General features: G+C 39.6%; 1 protein-coding gene across 3 annotated transcripts in view; it reads right to left on the reverse strand.

Annotated features, from left to right (window-relative positions):
• The window catches only part of svep1 (sushi, von Willebrand factor type A, EGF and pentraxin domain containing 1), a 94,689-nt gene extending 75,369 nt beyond the window's left edge, over positions 1-19,320 (reverse strand). The window contains exons 1-3 of one of the 3 annotated variants that reach the window (XM_015027954.1): positions 19,271-19,320; positions 18,000-18,142; positions 12,043-12,554 (exon numbers count right to left, since the gene is read on the reverse strand). In XM_015027954.1, the coding sequence (XP_014883440.1) occupies positions 12,043-12,444 (402 nt within the window). In that variant the 5' untranslated portion in view covers positions 12,445-12,554; positions 18,000-18,142; positions 19,271-19,320. Of the gene's footprint in view, positions 1-12,042; positions 15,073-17,999; positions 18,143-19,270 lie in introns of those variants that run through there. The other 2 variants (XM_015027953.1, XM_015027955.1) reach the window with 2 other exon arrangements.
• Positions 19,321-21,736: the final 2,416 nt, after the last annotated feature.

The following is a 21,736-nucleotide window of genomic DNA, read 5'->3' on the forward strand; positions in this document are numbered from 1 at the left end:
TCCGTCTGTTGGCTTACAGAGCCAGGAAAACTGAGGGTCTCATGTTGCAAAGTTGAAAATGGAAATAGTGGCTCATTAAACGGGAAACAAAAGAAAAACAGAAAAAGAACAGCTGTCAGTTATAGATCCGTATTTTACGGTATATTAATCTTATAAGTTTCTATAAATTCCTCTAACTGGAAGAGAGGAAAGGGAAATATGTGATTTAGAGGCACTTTTAAGTCTTTATTGGAGAAGAAAATACCATTTTGTGCAATTTACTTGATCAGAGATACACACAAATACCCCTCGACTTTATTCACCTCCTTATCATTCGCTCCGATCGCTGGATTTGGCCGGGGCAAACTCCAGCTTCTGACCACAGAAGCCTTTGCCCCGAGGCCAAGCGGGATACTGCAGCATCCAAAACCACCACATGCTACATACACTGACGTCTGCTGAAAAAATGCTGGGACATAACTTTGAGGCAGGAAAATTAACCGTGACACAGGAGAAAGGAAAGAAATACTAAAACAGAAATGAAATATGGAGGGGGATTTAGTTTCTAGAGCGCTTGAAGTTTTCCACATTCTGTTATCTTTAAGTGCAATTGTAAAGTGGATTCAAATGTTTCCTTCCAGTCATTAGGCTACATTATAGTCTTCCACTGGTGTAAAGTAAACCGGTCTCCAAGAATAAAATTAACGAGAAAATAATTTCCTATTTACAAACTCGTTTATGATCTTTATAAGTCCAGCACTTCATCTGCAAGACTTCAAAGCCAAGCATCATAAAGCCCAACTGCATCTATTTTGAGTTAATTGGACATAATTAGGAGACACAGCTGTAGGCATGTGCCGTATATTTAAAGTCTAGAAAAACTCCCTGCAGCTCTGAAAGATAGAGATAATGTAAAAGAAAAAAATAAAAATAAATCAAAGTCACAATAACGCTTTACGGAGACCAAAAGCACTCCAGCCTTCGTCATTCTAACATGCCAGAGGTTAAGATTCATCGTCAGATCTGTTGACTTGGCTGCCAAACTTCTTTGTGGTGTTGAGAATCTCAACCTGCGTGAATCCTGCTACATGTTTTACAGCCAGAACCTGGAACAGAGAGCGAGCGGCTGTGCACTGTTTCTCGTCTTCCAACATGGACAAACTTTATCATTTCTGCCTGAAACAAGAAGGCTGATCCAAACAAGGTGTGCTGAGCTTGTAGAGTAATTTCAAAGAGTAAGCTGGTGCTGCCAAAGGTGTTTAAATTCATTGTTAGGGTGAATAAAGCCCTCCCGATTTCTCATGCAAAATAAATCGCTACTTTGGCTTTGCTTTATTATTACACAGAGGCACAATAAAAGAGAAAGGTGGTTTGAAAGCTGCAGAATCTCTCATTTAAAAAGGTCGTTGTAATGGTCCAAGGATCCTCAGATGTTCTAAAAACTAAATCCCCCTTCAGAGCAAGGATCTTTGCGACACGCTCGGTCCTTCATGAGCCTGTCTGCACCTCAGCAAGTTGCAGATAAATCCACCGTTTGTCCGCTGACCAAATCGCTGCTCTGCCTGAACATCTGTCAGCCCTTTTTCCACAGATAAACGAGGAACAACCAAGATTATCAACACTACTTTCACGGCTACCTGAAAAAAATTAGTGAAAGCCAATATGTCTGTAAAAATAAAGTTATACAACAAGAATACAGGAAGTACATAGAATAAATAAGCAGTAAAAGATAGTTACACTTTGTGTTTTTTGTTGGAATTTGGTTTGACCTCAGGTTTTATCTTCAAATTCAGATTCTCATTCAGAAATCATATCAAATATGCACTAAAGAATGAAATTACACTGCATTGGTCCATATTAAAAGGCAGAAAATACAGCAAGTTAATTAGAATAATAATGACTATCTGATAAAAAGGTAATCAGGAACAATGAAACTGGATTTACCATGCAGCCAGTACACTAAAAGGTTAAAGGAAATCTGAAAACGGCCATTCCTTCCTTATGAACCAATTATAAACTCAGAATCGCTCAGTGAAAACATATTTGTGGTTGAGGAACACAGATCAGAAGGAATGGAGGGATTCTGTGCCAGAGTGATTCAGTATGAAGAAGCCAAGCAGAGCAAAACCTGAGACTGATGCATTTCTTCCTTCAGAGTCCAAAACATACAATCTCACACAGAGCACACGTTCATGTTGAGTCTACAGCGTCGATTACCATGACAGAGCCTGAGCAACTTGCCAACTTCAACCTCAGGACAAATAACAGGTAAGCCCTGTGTGTTTATGTGGGTCTGTGATGGTTTTGAAACACAAATACTGACATAAATCTAGACAAAATACAGAGTGTTGCAGGAAAATTAAATTGCATCCAAAAACAAATCATAATCCTATAGCTTTAAAATACTCGGATATCTTTCTCGTTAGGTCTTCTGCTTGGTGCACATCTATAGTAGAAGTTTCTAGTATCCGCTTTCTTGCCATTGTGTGAACTCCTAACTTCCTATTTCAAGATTGATCTTTGAGAGGAACCTCTGTAGTCCACTTGAAAGGATCATCCAGACTGAGCAATGTCTTTCATTAACATCCAAACTAATCAGCAATGCATATCCATCTGCATGTTGCATGCGATACTGACGACAAGGAGGGAGGAGGCAGGCGGAATCAGGGAGATGACGTGATCCAGAGTGAGATGTCGGGAAGCGTTTCTCCAGACAGGAAACGGTGCTTTAATCACCGTCACCGTCTGGCCACAAGGACAAGAACAAAGATGGACCTTTCTGTTGCATGCTGCAGAGGGAACTTTGTTTTCCACTCGCTCCATCATCAACTTTGCTCCTCTTCTCAGATGGACAAATTTAGATCCACAAATAAATATGAATCTGCTGCACAAATTGTGATACATAACAGCAAGAATTAAGCAAAGAGTACAACATGAAACTAACAAAAATGCAGCTTTGCAACTTTGTCTGGTGAATTTTTGGTAAAACAAGCTTGTTCTTCATTCAGTGAAGTGGGTAGAAAATCCAGAAATCTTGCTCAAGTACGAGTAACAATACTTCATAATAAAATTACTCAAGTAAAAGGGGAAAAAGTACAACGCAGTAAAAACACTCCTAAAAGTAATTTAAATGCAACTAGTTTACTACCCAACTCTAGTGATCCTTCTCCACTGGACGCATACAAGAAACGTTCACGGGCCGGGCCTCATTTAACCCGAGACAATATTTTGTAAAATGAAACTTCATGTTTTGAGTGTAATACGTCAAAGCTGACAGGACGCTCCACTTCCTGAAAGGTCTGCAGGGGAGGCCTGTGGAGCATTAGGTGACAAAAAGGAGTCAGAGGAGGAGAAATGAGGTCAATTCACTGGGAGAGGATGTGGGTTTCATAACCCACTCATCAGTATTTATTTAATCCTGGTTGCAGAAATAAATAGCTGATAATAGCTTGGCAAGAACCTCAATGAAAACATGACTGATAACCGACCCCCACTCTGAAACGTCACATAGATGTTTTACATGCTTGAAAACCAAAGCTTACTTCACTACTGTTTAGCAGAAAACTAGACGCATATGTCACCGCTTAACCTATAAAAACTGTTTTTTATTAGATAATATTCCAACGTTATATGGTCACAATATTAGTATTAAATTATTAACCCAATTTCTCCACTCCTCTATTTCAGCTGTGTGTAACTTCAGCCTATTGATCACTGTGGTCTGAAAGGTGAAGCATTTACTCCAGAGGGCTAAATATCATATTAACATGCCAAGTGTGAGGTCCTAATACTTTGAAAAAATATACAATTATTGCATTCCAGTTTGTTGTGTTATTAATTTTGAGAAAACTATCATGCTAAAGCATCTACTTTGTTCTGCAAAAGCATTTATTTACCTTTAATGTGTCATGTTGCAAACACAAACCTCTATGAACTTTATTGGGCTTTTGTTGCAGACAAAACAGTGACATACAAACAAGAAATCAAAGAAAATGTATACATTTAGTTTTCAGAAACAAACATTAGTGCATAGATAGTGTATTAAAAACTAAGGAACACATCAGACGGGGCAGGGATAAAGTTATGGAGGGCTTTAAGGAAAAGTTTGGTTATAAAACAAGCTTTAAACACTTAATGTTCCACAGTCAGAAAATTAAGGAATATGGCAAAACCGCAAACCTACCAAGGCATTAACATCCACCTAAATCGACAAACGAGGCAAGAAAAGCATCCAAAAGGCTCATAGTAATCCTAATGATCCAAAACTTCAGTGGGATTATCTAAAGACAGGATAACTATCGGTTGTGCACTCCACTAACCTGGTTTTACAGAAAAGTAGCAGAAGGAAAACCTACTACTGAAAGAAAACCATAAGCACAAGAGAAATGTGCAACACAGAACCAACACTGAACTGTTTGGCCAATATGGAAGAGCTATAAGGGAAAGGTTAAGAGCATATGACTGCATTTGAATGGTCTAGTCAAAGTCCTGATCTTAAACCAACTGAGAATTTTGCTCAAACTGTAGAGAAACACAAAGACTTACAGCTGCAAGCGTAACAAAAGATGGTCCCACAAGTATTGGGTGTCAAGTTTTCAGACTTTTGCTTACACAACTTTGCTTTGATCACATAGAACCCTAAAAAAACCAGCTGATATTTGTGCTTTTAAAGTAAAACATGTGAAAGAGGTTCAGGGCACTGTTGCTTTAACAGTCCATGACGTGACCTTTCTGACTTTCCTGCAGCTGCTGCATAAACTGTGTGTGTGAACGTTTGTAGGAATAAAGAGCATGAAGACACACATCTTTGAAAGATTAAGGGGAGAATAGCCACTTGCAGAACAAACTTCTACTAATTTATTTCCTAAAAGTAGTCTGGTTGTCCTAACAGGAAGTTTCTTTGATCCAGTGATTGTAAATGCATTCGGGGGACAACTAACGTCCGCTTCAAGCTGGAGTCAAGCAGCCGTACAGCTTACCACTCTGAAAACAAGACTGGGAGCAATCATCTTCAACCGCTTCCCCCTCATTTTCCAGTCTATCTTTCATCTTTGCTTTTCACGCCCTGCCGTCTTATGAAACTGTGAAGACAGATTGACATCGAGACACGGCTGGTTTAGCCAACTGTTTTCCATTGCCAAAGCCAGGTTTGACTGAAGAAAGCAAGTAGGGGTTCACTTGGCAGCTCATGATGGCGGAGGTTTCTGACAAGCAAGAAGAGATGAGATCAAACTTTATGTCCTATTTTATAGTAAAAAAGTTATCCAAATCAATGTTATATAAAAAGCAACAGTCGTGATCTGTGGATATATAAGATTGTTGGTCAACAGTGGAAAAACATGGAAAATTATGAGCATTTTTGCATTACAAATACACAATATACAAAATGATTGAGGAACCCCTCCAAACGGTTAAATTCAGATGTCTCAACTGGACAATGGGAGGAGCCCAGTAGCTTCCAGTGTCGTTTTGTGGTTAAAAATCACAATTAGCGGTGTCAGTACAAGGTGAAAGCTACTAAAAATATTAGGAACTGATCCAAGAAGTGGTAGATCACATAAAATCACACAGTGGGGAAAGAACATGCTGAACATGTCAGTGTTCATAAGTCTCCACCTGTCTGTGAATCGCACTTCTCTGCTGAGTGGGAATCCCAAGAATGAGTCTGGGTTCGTGGTCTCCAATGAATGGTACTTGTTGCGATACAATTAGACCAATATAAAGTTTGGTGGAGGGATGGTTGTGGTGTGGGCTTGTTTTGCAGGTTATATTCTGCAACATTTAGACGATCAATCCTCCCAACTAGGTTTGAACAGATTGGTGATGGTTCACTCCAACATTCTCTAAGCAGGGTATATAAGAATGAACAACACTGATTGGTTGGTTGAGCATGAACTTGACTGGCCTGCACAGAGTCTTGACCTCAACCAAACTGGGAATGATTAGAGCAAAATCTGAAAGTCAGTCCAACTCATGCAGCAACAGCTCCTGAGCTCACTAATGTGGAAGAATGGTGAAATACTCCAATAAACACTCAACGTCTGTAGAGAAATTTTCCAAAAGAGTTGAAGCTGCTATAGTTGCAAAAGGTTGGATAACCAGCTATGAAACTGTCTATTGGGAATGGGTTGTCATGGGGTAGAGGAAGCATCCCATTCACTGAGGCCATCTGTCCTCCAACCAGCAGACTAGAGGTTCGACTCAAGGTAAGGTAATTTTATTTACATAGCACATTTTCAGCAACAAGGCAGTTCAAAGTGCTTTACATGAATTAGAAGGAAATGCAACAAGACAACAAACCAAAGGACAGAGCAAAAGAAGAAAAAATACAAAAAAGTTCTAATAATCAACATTATCAGTACAGGAATCCAGAGAAACCCCTACTAACATACCCCATATTCTGAAATATAAGGTACATTTAAGAATAAGTAGTCTGGGATTTATAAATTAGTAGGGGTTTCTCTGGATTCCTCTTCTGATAATGTTGATTTAAGGAAATGAGGAGTTTCTCTGGATAATAAGCTAAATATTGTTATAAGTAATATAAGTGTAGGTTCTCCATGTTTGATTCTATAAAGTAGATGGTCCTAAATGTTGATCCTAAAGGTAATGAGTAGCTTCTCTAGATGACTCTCTCTGGATTCTAAGTGTATTCCAATTCATTTTCTGGGTTGCAAGATAATTACAAGTACTCCATAATTTATAAGCTCAAGAACTTTGCCCAATGTTTTGTCCCCTTCATTGTAAAAAGTGTAGCTGCAATAAAAACAAATCTCCAACGTTCAAGGCCAGGAGGGCATTTCCTCTTCAGCAATCAGCAGGGTGAAAAACATGGACTTCCAACGAGTGATTTCATCAAAATACGAAGCTTTTAAATAGACAGTCGATGGCTAAACAACAAGCTACAAGTAACAGAGTTTAAGGTTGATTTGTTGGGCTTAGTTAAGACTTTGCTGGACTTTAACCAGATTCTGAAGTGGCTTCTGTTTGTATCTGGTAAAATGGCTTTTTAATGGTTTCTGCTGCAAGTCGTTCAGCCTGATCCAAAAATTGAGGCAGAGGTTCTACAAGAGAACAAAATGATCATTTCTGGCACGTAGCTGCACCTCACTTGTATATTTTTCAGTAATTTTCAATCCAAGTAAGACCAGCTGGTGAGTCAAGTTCAAGCAACTCAATAAATCCATCAAAAATGTTGAAAATAGTAGAATATGACAACATTAAGAACATGAGGAACTCTTTGGGGTAAATATGTGAATCAAAGATGTGTAAAAAGTAGAAATTTATTTCAGGCGATATAAATAGAAGGTCTACTGTTAGGTCTCATGTATTTGTAAATGATAAACTTGTGAAAAGAAAGATAAAGTGACTGAAGTTTGTGATTATTTAGCAACAGTATTGTGAATGACATTTTGAGAGACTGGATCTCTGTGCAAAACTAAGTTATTATCCAGATGTCCAGAAATGTGAAAGAGGAAACTATCAAACTCTTTCCACTTTAACCTTTCAGGAGTGCAAACAGCTACAGAATAAGACTGACCCAATATTTCTCAAAGAATATTAAGTAAAGGTTGTTGAACTCAGAACTACTCTCTTTAATTTAAATGTTTTCTGGCTCAGATAACAATAAAACATCCCATCATGAACATCTACAAACGGGGAAAATATTCGCAGCAGCGAACAATCACAGTGTCCTGAACCTTATCAGAAGATTAATTAATTATTTCACCATGATGATAACTGAAGCACGCTGCCAAAATCCCACCAGATATTTTAAAGAAGAAAACGTAAAATGCAGGTCCTAGCCAAGTATGTTGCCTCATACGACTCCAACAAAGCACCTCCGGGGTGTATTAGAGAAAGAAAGCACAGTAACGCCACACATCAGGCAGACAGAGCTGGTGAAAAAAATAAAACAACTTCTGTGAAGGAAGGCCAAGTATTTCTTAAGATATTTGTGCAATGCTGGTATTCCCCAAGCTCTGCAGGACTGGGGCTGTTAGAACAAAACACTTTGTGGATGGTTTAGAAAAATCTATTTCAGATTTTAACTCTGCATCGCGTCCTCTCTAGGACAAAACTGATGAGGGTTTAGTCATGTTAGCTTTTGCAGAGATGGAACTACTGTTTATACTTTGTTTTCTTTATGGGATATAGTTTTTCATTATTTGGCATTGAAATAATGAAAACAATAAAATGTGGACTCCAGCACAAACACACAAAAAACAACAGCAGCTGTTTTACTATTACTAATCAATGACAGAGTGATAAAATATCTATGCATTTCGCCACTCTCTCATATTTGCATTGATTGCTTGTTAGGAAAATAGATTTGGTTGATGCAGCTACTGTAAAAACTTATTTTAGATCTTAGTTGTTAGTTTTGTGGGTATTCTGTTGCTACTTTCCTTTATTTTTAGAGTTAGGTATTGAATATTACCAGAATAAAAACACGAATGTAACATTTTCCTGGATTAAAGGCTGCACAGTTTTACAGCTTTGGCACAACACACACATTAGACGCATATTTTACCAAAATACCTGACCGACAGTCCTGCTGTGTTACAGCAATAAACATTATTTTCATTTACTGATGAGTGTTTAAGCTTTTTTCAAGGATAATGTGCAAGACATTAATATCCACTTTTAGGTAACTTAATACAAAAACTGCCCCTGGCAAATTTAAGCTTTGTTTTTATTAAACTACGTTTGTTTCTGAGAGTAAATGGGAGCCATTTATCAAAAGATTATTTGGTTTATAGGAAGGATTTATACAAATAAGTCATGCTTTTATTTTAAGAAATACATTTTAAAAATTGGCATGCTGAAAATAACACCCTTTTCAATATAAAATGGAAAACTCTTTATTGCCATCATTGCAGCGTTTTGCATATTTCCAATGGTATTTTGATGATGAGCTCCAAGTCTTTGAGGTTGGAAGGACTCTTTACCCTCACCATAATATCTTGCTTTCTCCAGTGATTTCAAACTAAAATGTTGGTACTACATCCAGCCAGAAGAAACGTGTTGATTAAACTAAAATATTAAACCTAAACCTGACAGGGGTATGAATAATTTATCCTTAAAAGTTTATTAACATTGGTGCTGTTTTTTTCATAACTTCACCATTTAATTATTTTTAAACAGTATTCAGTTATTCTTACTCACTTTGGGGATAAATTTGACCCACTCTGATTATGATCAGGGGTCATAATCAGGTCAAATGTTCCAAAAGTCGAGAATAACTACAACTGGTGTAACTGAAATTACCAGAAAAAATAAAAATAAAAATGTACATTATGGGAATGTGACAAATTGAAAGTACCAGGGGACAAATTGTTACCTTTTGGGTATGAAATAGATGGTAAAAGTCTGCATACCCATCAGAAATATTATAGTCAAGCTTTCAGACACTTTAAAGGTTTAATTCAAGTAAATAAATCAAGCCCAATATATCCTAAAAGGTCTGTTTAAGTCAGAAATCCCAGGCTTTAAACCCACTGAGTGATGAATCTGGTGAGACAGACAGACAGACAGACGGGGGTGAGAATGAGACAGACAGAAATAAAGAGAGCTGGAGCAGAGCCCTGTCTCTACATGAACGGCTGGTGGAAAAATGTCTCTCTTAATGGATCCCAGCTCTCTGCAGCCCTCAGAACAGCCAAGGGAATAAAATACGGTATAACATTATGATTACACTGCAATTATCAATTACGCTTTTTCTTTCATACTTGGACTATTTCTTTTTTGCACAGATGCACAAACCCGCGCGTCTCAGACGTTTGCATGCATGTTCGCACTTCTATTTTTTTCTTAAACTGGACAAACGGATGTAAAATCTCCATTTTAACAGCAACGTGATGCTGCAGCAGTGCAGTTTAGTTGGCTAAAGGTGAGAGCAGCTTCGACTCGTCAGAGCTAACTGACCTACCTTCTCTGTGACTAATGGAAAAGAAAAACACTTTTCCCCCCTTTTTTATTCCCATCCAGACAGGCAATTAAGTATACCTTGGATTAGATAATAAATCAAAGAGAGCCTAGGTTTTTTTTTTTTTTTTTAGTTTATTGACCATATAAAGAGGCGTAGCAAACACTAGGCTCAATCTATTAGGTGGAAAGGTGCTGCTGGAGCCCAATTAACATTACACATCTAGGTCTGAACCTGCCAGGCTCATTTATCTTCATTTTAAAAACTGTGTCAGCTCTGCAGCTAGTCAGCCTGAGCCTTACACTGAATGTGCTACAAAAGAAAAAGGACTCAAATGCTTTGATTTCAGAGATGCAAAGAAAATTGCATCATTACTTTTTGTTTTATTATCTTGTTAAACCTGAATCTACACAACTAAAGAGCCCTAGAGCACATTCAGTCTACTAATAGATCAGTTTGTAAATAGCTTAAAACAATAAGGTGTTTCCAATAAATTACAAGAAACACAAGCTTGACCAAGAAGGTTTTTTTCTCATTGAGGTTGAGATGCGGGGACACAGCCAGCTGCCTGCTTCTCAGCACCTGAGTAAGGATGTAAACCTGCCGTGAGGGCCGAGCTTTCAGTAGTTAACTGGAGGATTTAATCCAGCAGTATTAGTCGGAACAAGGACCTGCTGAAAGAAAGCTTACTCGCACTAAAAGTAAAAACCGTTTCACATTTCAGACGGTTTGGACTCCCTGATGCGTCACTGATTTTTCCCTTCATCCAGCTTTTAGAAAGAAAACTGTTTATCTCGTCCAAAAGCTGAATTTCTGGGGAATTTGCAAATCAGAAGCGTGAGCCGGGTGGCGTTTATAGAGGATTGGCCACCGTACAACACAACACCAGGGCCGCTTTTACTGCAGAGAGTTGACAGACGAGTTGTGCCATATGTCTAGTTTGGATGCCCAGGGTTTGAGACTGCTCATATCACCATCCCAAATACAACAGACCAACACCGTCACCACATAATACAACAAAAAATACTGTAATTTGGAAAAAATAAATAAAAAACTTCCCATCTCTAAGGTGACAATCCTCGACTTCCACTGCCTTACAAAAGTATTTACACTTCTTTAGCATTTAGCCAAATTACAACCATAAACCTAAGTGCATTTCATTTAGATTTGATTGATCAACACAAACGGTGCAGAATTAAAATATGATTAAAAAAATATATCCCGACAGATCGTAAGTTAAGCTGCGACCTGAAAACAGAAATAATCTGGTACAACTGCAAACATACCGAGACCTGGACATCTAATTAAACAGAAAGGCAGGAAAAGGAGAGCAGAGCATCAGAGAAGCAGCTGTGGTAACTCTAGAGGAGCTGCAGAGAGCCACAGCTCAGGAGGAAGCATTTAGTTCCTAAACAACCCAGTTAGCTCACGGCAGGAAAACTAATATCACTGATGCTCCATCCAATCTGAGGTCAAGATACTTTTCCAAAAACAGAACGGGTAACAATGTGCACAGCTGGAAGAGACGCCAGCAGTGAACTGAGTTTCTATTAAGTCATTAGGTCAATTAAGGGAAAGGAAAAGCTTAAGATTTTTATTTGTAAATAATCTTAGAAACAATAGATTTTTCTTCAACTTCACAAGTATAAATTCTTCTATGTTCAACCGGCTCACGCTGATAAAATGTGAAAACTTCCAAGACATAGGAATACTTTTCGCAAGGCACAGTAGTCCGTCTCTAGTCATTTATTCTCCTAAATTCAGTTTTTGTTCACACATGCATTTCTTTTTGCTCTTTCAGGTATTTTCATCTCTGGAAAGCCCTGAACAATTACCCAGCAAGCAGCTTCCCCTCGCCGTCTGCTGCTGTGTAATTTAGAGGAAGCTGCAAGCAAAGCCATGCAGGGCCTCATTAACATCAACCTTTCTAGACCACAGTCATTCCTTACACGTGTAGACATACACATACAGACATCAGGCTGCAGACACACACACACACACACACACACACACACACACACACACACACACACACACAGACGGCACAAAAGGGGAATACGTTCAGGAGAGCGAACGTGGCTCTCCAAATGAGAGCAACTCAATTGTCTGGATTTTCCCCTAAAGATGGGACTTACCGCTGCTCTCTGGAAGGCTCCTTTGGTGTAGGTGCCTCCTCCTCTGTAGTTGATGGAGGGGATCTCCTGGTTGAACAGGGAGCACTTGTGTTGGTGGGACTTGGGCGCCGAGATGTGGTCCACCCTCGTAACCACGTGGGTCTTGGACGAGAAGGTCACCAGCGCCACCCGCGTGTTCTCCGGCGCCACAGGGAAGTCGGACAGCATCTTGCGGATGAACCTGAGCTCGCTCTGGAAGTTGTTGGACCCTACGCTGGAGGACTCGTCCACCAGGAAGACGAGGTCCAAACAGGCGCTTTTCTCCCGCAGCTCGCGGACGTTTTGCTTGAATGCCTGGCCGAGGCGCTCCACCTTGCTCTCGGCGCTTTCCGACAGGTTGCCGGACGGCGTTGGGGCAGACATCTGTCTGGACCTACGAGACTGCTGCCGCCGCTGGGACTGCTGGACGGCCGGCCCGGCTGAAGTCCATACATCCAGGATGCACAAGACAAGAAGACAGGCGGTCGAAGGTGCTGTTAAAGAGCGAAACATAGTGTCGATCAGCCCGGCACCTCGGCCGGAGCCCTTTTGAATAAAGAAAAGGAGGTAAAACGTAGATTGTCTTTTCTGGAGCAATCAGTGACCGTAAACGTATCCTGTCACGTCAGCAGTTCGCAGGGTAACTCAGTTCAGAGTTCCTTAAAAGCATCGCAAGAAGAGGATGAAGATTCCCTCATTCAAAATGCGGTTCTTTCATCTGCTTCCCTCATGAAAGCACGAGGGAGTTTCTCCTGCAGTCCGATAAATAAATATATCTTTGCCCTTGCTCTTTGTACAGTCCCTACGTTGAAACGTGCTATTTTTGTTTTTCCAGGGAGTCAATACTCCTTTATCTGTCCTCCTGCGTGGCTGTCAATCACCTATCTGCTCTGTGTGTAGGATCCAGAATCCCCCTGAATGCCTCTCCAGTCCCAGTCTGCAGCCCCTCAGGCTCCTGTTCGTCTGTGTGACGCTCCTGCCTGCACCGTCGGCCGAGCACAGAGTGCTTGTCCCCCTCTTCTCCCCAAATCATTTAAAACACACACAAACAGAGGAGGAGGAGGAGGGTGAAGGGAAGGAGGGAGGAAAAAAGTTAAGAGAGGTTGAGAGGAAAAAAGGGGGCAGTCCAGCCGTGGCGTAAAGTCATTTTTTCCCTTCATCTCTCTCCTCCTCTTTTCCTCCCACCTCCCCCTCTATCCCCTATCTCTTTCTGTCTCTCCTGTCCCCCTCCTCCTACTTGTCTCCCTGCCGGTATTTGTCAATCTCTCCCATCCAGACGGCGGACGGAGGCTTCATGTCAGCGCGGCAACTCGCCTGTCAAGCAGTCAGCATTCCAGAGGAAACTCATCAGCAACAGGCGCTGTGATCATCTCCATATGTCCACACTTTCACACATCAGACCGGTGGCATCCGACAAAGATCAAGCACGCCGAGGAGGGAAAGGGGAGAAGCGGTCCGATTAAACACATCTAGGGAAACTCTAGCAGACACGTCTGAGGTTTAGTACTTAGGAAGAAAGAATCTGGATCTCTGTCCAGCCACATCTCTGCATATATCTTGTCCAACACGTCAAGCTAGAGGACAGACCATCCTTTCCGTACTTTGGATTTGTCTGGTTTTTCACACACAGACACTCAGGCTTCCATCTGTGCCATTTTCCAACATCACCTCAGTCTCCCAAGTCGCTTTCTTTCCACCTCTGTTTTTCCTGGGTGATTTTTATCTGTAACCAAAACAAAGGCAGACAGCATTACACTGTGCCTATTAAAGCAAAAACTCTGGTTTTACTGTAAAGAGCTCTTTTGTCATAAAGCTGTGGGGAATTGTAAAGTGGAAAGAGTCTTTTTGGTACAAATTTTATCAGCTTTCCACATCTAGAGCCTGGAATATGTCCCAATTCCTCTTTATAAAGTGGCTCAAACTCTGTCAAATTGAATGTAGAGGGATGTCTGTTCAAGTCTCACCACTATGTTTAAGGAAGAGTCTCAAGTTCAGCGGTTTTTCTCCAGGATCGTCCTGTGTTTATCTCCGATCACCTTCACCTCTGCTCTGACTAGCTTCCCTGTTGCTGCTGAAGGAAACCAGCTCCACAGCATGATGGGGTCACCACTGTGTTTCACAGTGGGCATGGTGTGTTTTTCTGTCCCCCTCATCTGATAAGAAAAGTTTCTTCCACACTGGCACTGCTCTACGAGGCTTGTGACAAACTTAACGGGACTTTTGTTGACTTTCTTTCATCAGATGTTTTTTTTCTTGATACTCTTACCTAAAGATTAGTAACTCTGACAAATTTTTCTATCTACGTTGTGGAGCTCTGCAGCTCCTCCAGAGTAAGTCTGGGCCTCTAAACCAGCCTGCCAGTTTAGGAGGACGATCATATCTTGGTTGGTAAGCAAGTTATGAAAATGCAAGATGGGTAAAATTGTAAAAATGTCTGCATAATACCGGTGGTTCTATCTGAGAAAGTGATAATGAAAATATGTGATGAAGCCCTAAATCTCTTTGGCCACGTTCACACAGCAGGTCTTGATCCTCAATTCTGATTTTTTCTACTTCTCGTGGTTCATACCGCCAATTAAACCCGACCACAATGAGACTTCTGTGTGAACGATTTGCAACCCTACGGCGATCTGCACAGAAGAATTATGGATTGTTTTTAAAGTTTATTCAGCAATGGGAGTCAGAAATATTGTCACAAGATCAGGAAGGGAGCTAATAAAAATAAAGCACAACTAATCATGGCCTATTGACTAACTAATGGCAGTTTCTGGAGGACTGACTGCAACATCTGCAGAGAAGTTTAATTGGACGTGCAGTCAGAGCCAGAAGTAGTGGGATTGTGTTTTGATGTGCTTGAGTGACACAAACTTCTTTCATAAGTTCAAATTATAAATTTCAGCCATTGTTTATGTCCTGATTTACTGCGTCTGCCTTCTGCTGGTGCAGCATGACGCATGTCTCGCATCAATAACATGAAAGTTGCATAAAATGCTAAATTACTTACTGTATGTTGTTACAAGTGAGATATGAGGGTACTCCGTTGTCTAGATTTAACCAATGTTGAAGAACAATGTAGGATAGGCTTAAATAATCTGGTCAGCTGTATTATAACTAGGACATAATATGAATGTCTTCAGCTAGTACAATAAATATCAAACCTCACCAATTTTCTAAGTAAATATATTTCTAAAGGTGCCGCTGACATGAAATTCTCACCAGGTGTTTCTAACGATTCATAAAGTCCAAAGAAATCAAACCGATGAGGTCAATGAACTAAGCTGCTTTTTCCTCTCTCCTAAACCAGAGTTTCAATGACTGTGATTGGGATCATCTTGTTGAACAAATTCACCCTCATTTCATTCTCATCATCCTGGTAGATGGAAGCAGGAATCAAGAATGTCTTGAGTATGTTTGTCCCTTCAATTACACAAAGTCAGCCAGTATGCTGAAAAACACCAACCCAACTTCACTCGGTTGGTGTTTTGAAGGGCCTTTTGCCGTATGGTGTACATTATGGCACTCAATTAGTTTAATATCGATCTCATCTAAACAGAGCATTCTCTCACAGCAGTTCACAGGTTTGTTCAAAAGTGGAGTCTTGGGTGGCGAAAGGCAATGGTGGTTGTGTGAATACCTTCTTGTTTGCTTTGAAAGCAATTACACCAGTTAATTACCAGGTTTTCTGAAGCTCTCCAAGAGTTGTCCTTAGCTTTTGGACAAATCTTCAGAAACGTGTCTGGCAGGGAGAACCTGGATGCAGTGGGTTTTAGCGTGATGATGTTTGGCCTGAACAATGCTACCTGGAACCTTCAGTAATTTGGAAATTCATCTGTAATCAATCGCTTAAGGCTGTAAATATCTTGGGAGATATTAGTGGATTCACCCATTATGAGATGCTGACACCTTGTTAATGAAGAACATTTTTAGACCATGAGGAAGGTACCATAACTTTAGAAACAACTATGTTTTGACTTCTTAGCACGTATGGTCTTCATGAGTTGTCGATGTGTTTAAAATTTATTTTTACTTTCTGTATTAAATATCTAAGTTTATGATTATGCTCAGTAAACAGAAGCGTGCACTGCAGTAGGAGTTAAATGTGTTTTGAGAGACATGGACGACTGATACATCAGCCAGATAATGGTACTGAAAACAAAAAGATTATAAATTAAAACAGCATTCATGTTTTTTCAACAATATCTATGTTCATAGTCATCTCTATTCTTTGTGAAGGAGTGAGAAACTATTGAAGAATGTTAAGTATAGGTGGCCTGTGTGTGCGTCTCCAAAGCAGTACATTACACTCTGTTGCACTATCACCCCCAAAAATTAACACACAGCTCAGACGAAGAGTGTTTTGTTGGCCCATAAGCCATACTTTAATTACGCTGGAAACTTCTGTAGAAGTAGGGAAAGAAAGTAGCGTCATACCAACCAGATAAACTGAATGAAAGAGCCACTCGGACCCAAAAACACCGGCGTGCTCAGGCTGAAAACACGCACCCTGACCTAAATTCACACACAGATGCTGCTACATAGACAAAAACATACGCTCTCAGCCTCAAACATGTTGAAAGGGGGAAGAGCACAGCTGTGACTTCCTGCATTTTGGCATTTGGAGACCCCTAACCAGACTTCTGCATGGCTCCCAGGAGAGACGGGGGGAGTGGTGGATGTAGAGGAAGTTTGAGGGCATGTGTGCTGATGGGAGGGTTGGGGAGGGGGGGCTGTGTATTCATCTCAAATATTTAAAAAAATGCACAAAGATCCAAACTTTTGTGTTTGTTCAAAAGAAGGAAGCGCTGAAGCAAATCTATTAAACAAAAACCAGACCAACCACACAGACCTGAGATCTGTTGCACATCAAATGAGAGCAAATTGATCATTTCATTATTAGTCTCCCTAAAACTAAGATGCTTGCAAAATATTCATGTCTCTATAACCTGTGGACATCCAGAGACTGCAGTGTCCGCACATTCTTCTTTAGAAAACACCTCAAATTGGACAGATTGTATCATGTCCCTCAAATTTTCAAATCGTGCAATACATTTAAAACTGGATGCATGTCTGGACTTTGGGTCATTGTAGCACATGAATAAAACACTTCGGTTGCACCTCCGGCCGCATTAATTCTGCTGGACAATGTCCCAGCGTCAAGTCTTTTGCAGCTTTTGCAGATTGGACTCTGATGGAGGCTGAATAACTGATAAGTTGTTCTGAAGACATCTTATCAGATTAAAGGGAGCTGAATACAAATGTGCATCACACGTTTGTACTTTCTTTTACTCTGGTACGAGTTGGTGAAGGTAAAAGCGGTATAGAAACTTTTGCAAAGCATTATACCGTACCAAATGGACTTCTACTTAAGAAGTCTTAAGAATATGTGAAAGGCATATGAGACGAAAAGTCAACACAAACATATTCACTCTACAAAATCCTGGACAGTTAAGTCTTAAAGACGCAGAACCGCCCGTGTTGTTTTTGCGGTTTGTTCTTCCGGAAACTGAAGCAGTCTTTAGTCACATGGACCATTTTATGCCCGTTAGGAGGAAAGCTAAAGTACTTGATCCACTTTGTGAAGACCAAAATGTGCTGCAGAACCTCCGGACATGGACTGCGGAAGAGTGTACGTTTTGTCATGGAGATTCCAGGGAGGTATTCTTGTAAAGTCATTAAAACCAGACCATTTAGTCTGGAAGCGCACAAATACATATGGTGATACAATACCACAAAGGCCAGAAAACCAGAGGAAGTCTGGTAAAGTAACTGTTGCACAGAAGAAAGGATGCATGACGTTGAATTTTGGTGATGGGAAAGGTCTGCTCTAATGTGCAAACTTTGAAAATGGCCATTAATCTTTCAAAGAAAAGTAGTTTGATAAAGCTAAACTTCTAAAAAAAAAAACCAAGAGAGCATGTATCAAAAACATATATACTCACTTTGAAGTCAAATCTGCTGTTTTCTTGGCTTTTCCACCGACTCCCCACACACCTGGTTCTTCAGTGTGTCCTCAGGGCAGGATGAGACATCAGTTACAGTAGCAACAAGTGTTGACACATTCCTCATATTTCTTTTTTCAGGCCTAAAGGATCAAATACAAAACTCAGCAAAAAAAAAAATTCATTTAACGCCTTATCCATAGGAAAAGAGAATTTAAAATGGTGCAGCAGAAGAGAAAAAGGTTGATCAAATTAAACATAAAGGTTCTATTAAAACAAATATGCTGAGATTAGTAACATGTTAATATTGACTCAAAAATCAGAGATGAAATATGTGAAGCAGTTTCTGTTACATTCACACTTTAAAAGTGTTAATAAATTTAATTAGTTTGCTCACTGACTGAGAAAAACTTCACAACGACGACAATAAAGTCCACATTCAAGTCGAACAGCCCAGTTCCTAATCCAATTGAAACTTTACGGTGAAACTGAGCCTCCACCCTGCAAAACTGACAATGTTTTTTATTAGAAAACCCAACAAAGTTATAATTGTGATCTTTTTTTGATCCACTAAAAAGTAAAGAAAAAAAATCTGACTGAACATGCTTCAACTTTTTGCAAGCGGCTATAATCTCACTGGAATCTCTTGTTGTATATTTGATAGCTTTAAAAACACAGGTGTTTAATTAATGTAATCATCTACTGTGTTAAAAATGTCACTGCAGAGCCAAAAGTGTTAAAATAGCCTTTTACCGGTGCTTATTTCACCTTTTGACGAAACTACCAGCATAAAGCAAACCCGCTTTTCTCTTACAACGCTGCAGTCAAATTACACACTCTTAAACTACAGGGCCCTTGCTTTGTTAGTTATTAATTTTAGCAAAACACAAGCCAGTTTAAACGTAAGCTGCCTGTTTGCGCCCATAAAACCAGAACTGCCTTTGAAAGGTTCTGCCCTGGATTAGAGAATAGTTCCTTTCTTGGTCTTTTCAGGCTTTTTGTCGTCACTTAAAAATGTTATAAACGGCCAAAAGGAACCACCAGAAGCCATTTACAACCGAGTTGTCTCTTTAAAACTAGCTTTTTCGCTCAATTTAGCTAGTTTTATAGTCCTAATTAGTTAATTAGCATTTCCAGGCTGACGCAAACGCTACAGAGACTTTCTCTGGGAGGGACGAACTGTAAATAAAACATGACCATTTTCATAAGAAACCACAAGTTGCCCCAGTTTTATCTAATTTACAGTGTCAAAGTTTTGAAGCCTTACAAACCTGGTAAAACGCCAGAGTTGCCGTTTCTCGAAGCTGGTGCAAGTTTGTTTTACATTGCCCCCTGGTGGCAGAGAAATATTAGTACACTACCATGACTGCAGTGATTTAATTAATCCGCTAGGTGGGGTAGTTACGCACCCTTTGGTATAAATATGCTTCACTCGAGGAAAACGAGAACCTCAAACTTCTTGTAATGCTTGAATATAATCGCAAAATCTGTAGATTTACTTCTGAATAGAATAGAATAGAATAGAATAGAAAAATATGTTTGAAGTTAACTATTTCTTTTTACAAACTAATAACAATTATTCAGTTTTCAAAAGGCAGTAGACCCAGGACTTTAGACACAAGTCAGAGTACATAACCGCAGGTATTTGTATTTGACGTTAAAAACAGCACAAAACCAATAAGCGCAATACTGCAACAGAATGGTATGTTTTCAAGTTATTTTATCATAAATCTTATCAATATTATGCTGAAAATACAATTCATTTTCAAGATATTTTATTTCATATTGACAAGTAACTGTTGCAATATATTGGATCAGAGAAGCTCAGATGTCAATAAACACACCTTTGCGTTTTTGCACGAGTTGATGCAATGCACACAATTTTTCATACTCTTTTTCACTGACTAATTATTTTAAAAAATACAGTATCTGTGATGCTCTGTAGGCAGCAATGCTGGATCGGAAGGTTTTATAGTGTAGCTGACTCTATTTATAGCACAGGCTGCACTCGCACACTACTTGAATATTTTACAAGTCATCCAGCTTTGCAGAAAGCTTTGTCCTTCAGCCAAAACCCCAAATCACAGACATACCATCCTTTTTCACTGAATGTCTTTACATCACAGTCTGAAGTGAAGCACCTGCATCGCTCACAGGCCCCGACTTACACTTAGTTTTTAATGTGGTAAATAACAAATATGTAATCTTTTTCTACAAGCACTTTCAAACACGTTAAGAATCACACTGTTAAGTCTGAGTATACTGAAATTAGTTGCACCTCATTTTATTTAGGGGTATCTGAGTCAAACGTGCTGAACACAAGTGATTTGAAAACCACGTATTATTTTCCTTCTACTTCTCAGTTGGCGTTCTGGTCTGTCACATGAAATCCCAATAAAATCCACTGAGGTTTTTGAATTTAACACAACAGAATGTGAAAAGTTCAAGGAATATGAATTTGCAAGATATTTTATTTCATTGCCATAGTATCTAGTAGATGATGGGTGATATCTGCAAACAAATTAAACAAACCCTGAATTTTATTTACCTATAACATTTTAATATTTTTTTCTCTTTCTCATTTCAGGTCAGTTCAACTCTCTATATCAGTGCTCACCTCTTTTCATACTTATCTTATGCATCGTTGCATGTGTGCTTTTTTTTCTTGAAGTATGAAAGAGTTGTACCTGCTGAGGCCCTCTCACCTCTGACCTTTGGCCTCCAGGCTATGCACCCGTTCAGTTTTCCTTGCACAACAAAGTTGCATAAATAAGCACAGAACAAAAAGTCACACTGGGGACTGAAAAGAAAGAAAGTGAGCGTCATCGTGGGAAAGATACACAAAGAAGAAGAGTGCTAGATTCAACACTTTGGCTAGAGCAATAACTCAAACACAGCAGAAGAAAAACATGCAGCAATCCAGGAGAACAGCTTTAAACTGAGCTCTAAGAACAAACTATCACAAGTTTCTTTACATTTTTTTTTTTTTTTAGCTTTGCCAGTTATTTCATTGCTGGTTTTTCTTCCGGCAGGTGAGCGGACGCAGCTGCTCGTCTCTTTTCGATGATCTGACTGGATCTGCTAGCCGTAGCTGAGCAGCAACGTCAGATACTCATGAAAGGAGTCAGCGTGGACGCATCAGCAAATTTCTTGGGTCATTAGCTGAAAAGCGCTGTAAAATCGACCAAAGTGATTGAAACATGAGGTGAAACTTTAACTTTCTCATTACAGTGAGAATGCTGCCCTCCAGAGTTGGGCCAAAGGAATAAACATTAGAAACGCAAAGTGTTAAGCTGCTTATTTGATTAATTTTTTTGTGTTCCACCTAATAAAACGTGTATTTTTAAATACGCGTCATCTTGTTTGACTGTTGCGCTCTGCACACGCTCCAAACTTCTCAAGAATACAAAACAGGGAAGTTACCACACACAGGAAAAAAAATTGAGATTAAGCCTCCTTCTCTCTTCTTTCTTATCTGTTTTTGTGATTTTTGTTGTGGTGTAACTCAATCACACCAACACGATCATTTACTACATCCACTGCTGCGCACACATCAGGCAGAGTCTCAAGAGATAAGGACACAAATTGCCTAATTTACTTTCCACTTCACATGAATCCAAAATACATCAAAGATTTTCTTAAGGGAAGAACATCAGGGGATTTCTACACTTTCACAATGTCTAATAATGTTTTCCCATTAATGTTTGTTATTAGCTTAAAGGTGACGATGACTCTCA

This window comes from Poecilia latipinna, unplaced genomic scaffold, assembly GCF_001443285.1.
Source record: "Poecilia latipinna isolate Pla-1442-1.1 unplaced genomic scaffold, P_latipinna-1.0 Scaffold111, whole genome shotgun sequence".
In the NCBI taxonomy this organism is placed as follows: domain Eukaryota; kingdom Metazoa; phylum Chordata; class Actinopteri; order Cyprinodontiformes; family Poeciliidae; genus Poecilia; species Poecilia latipinna.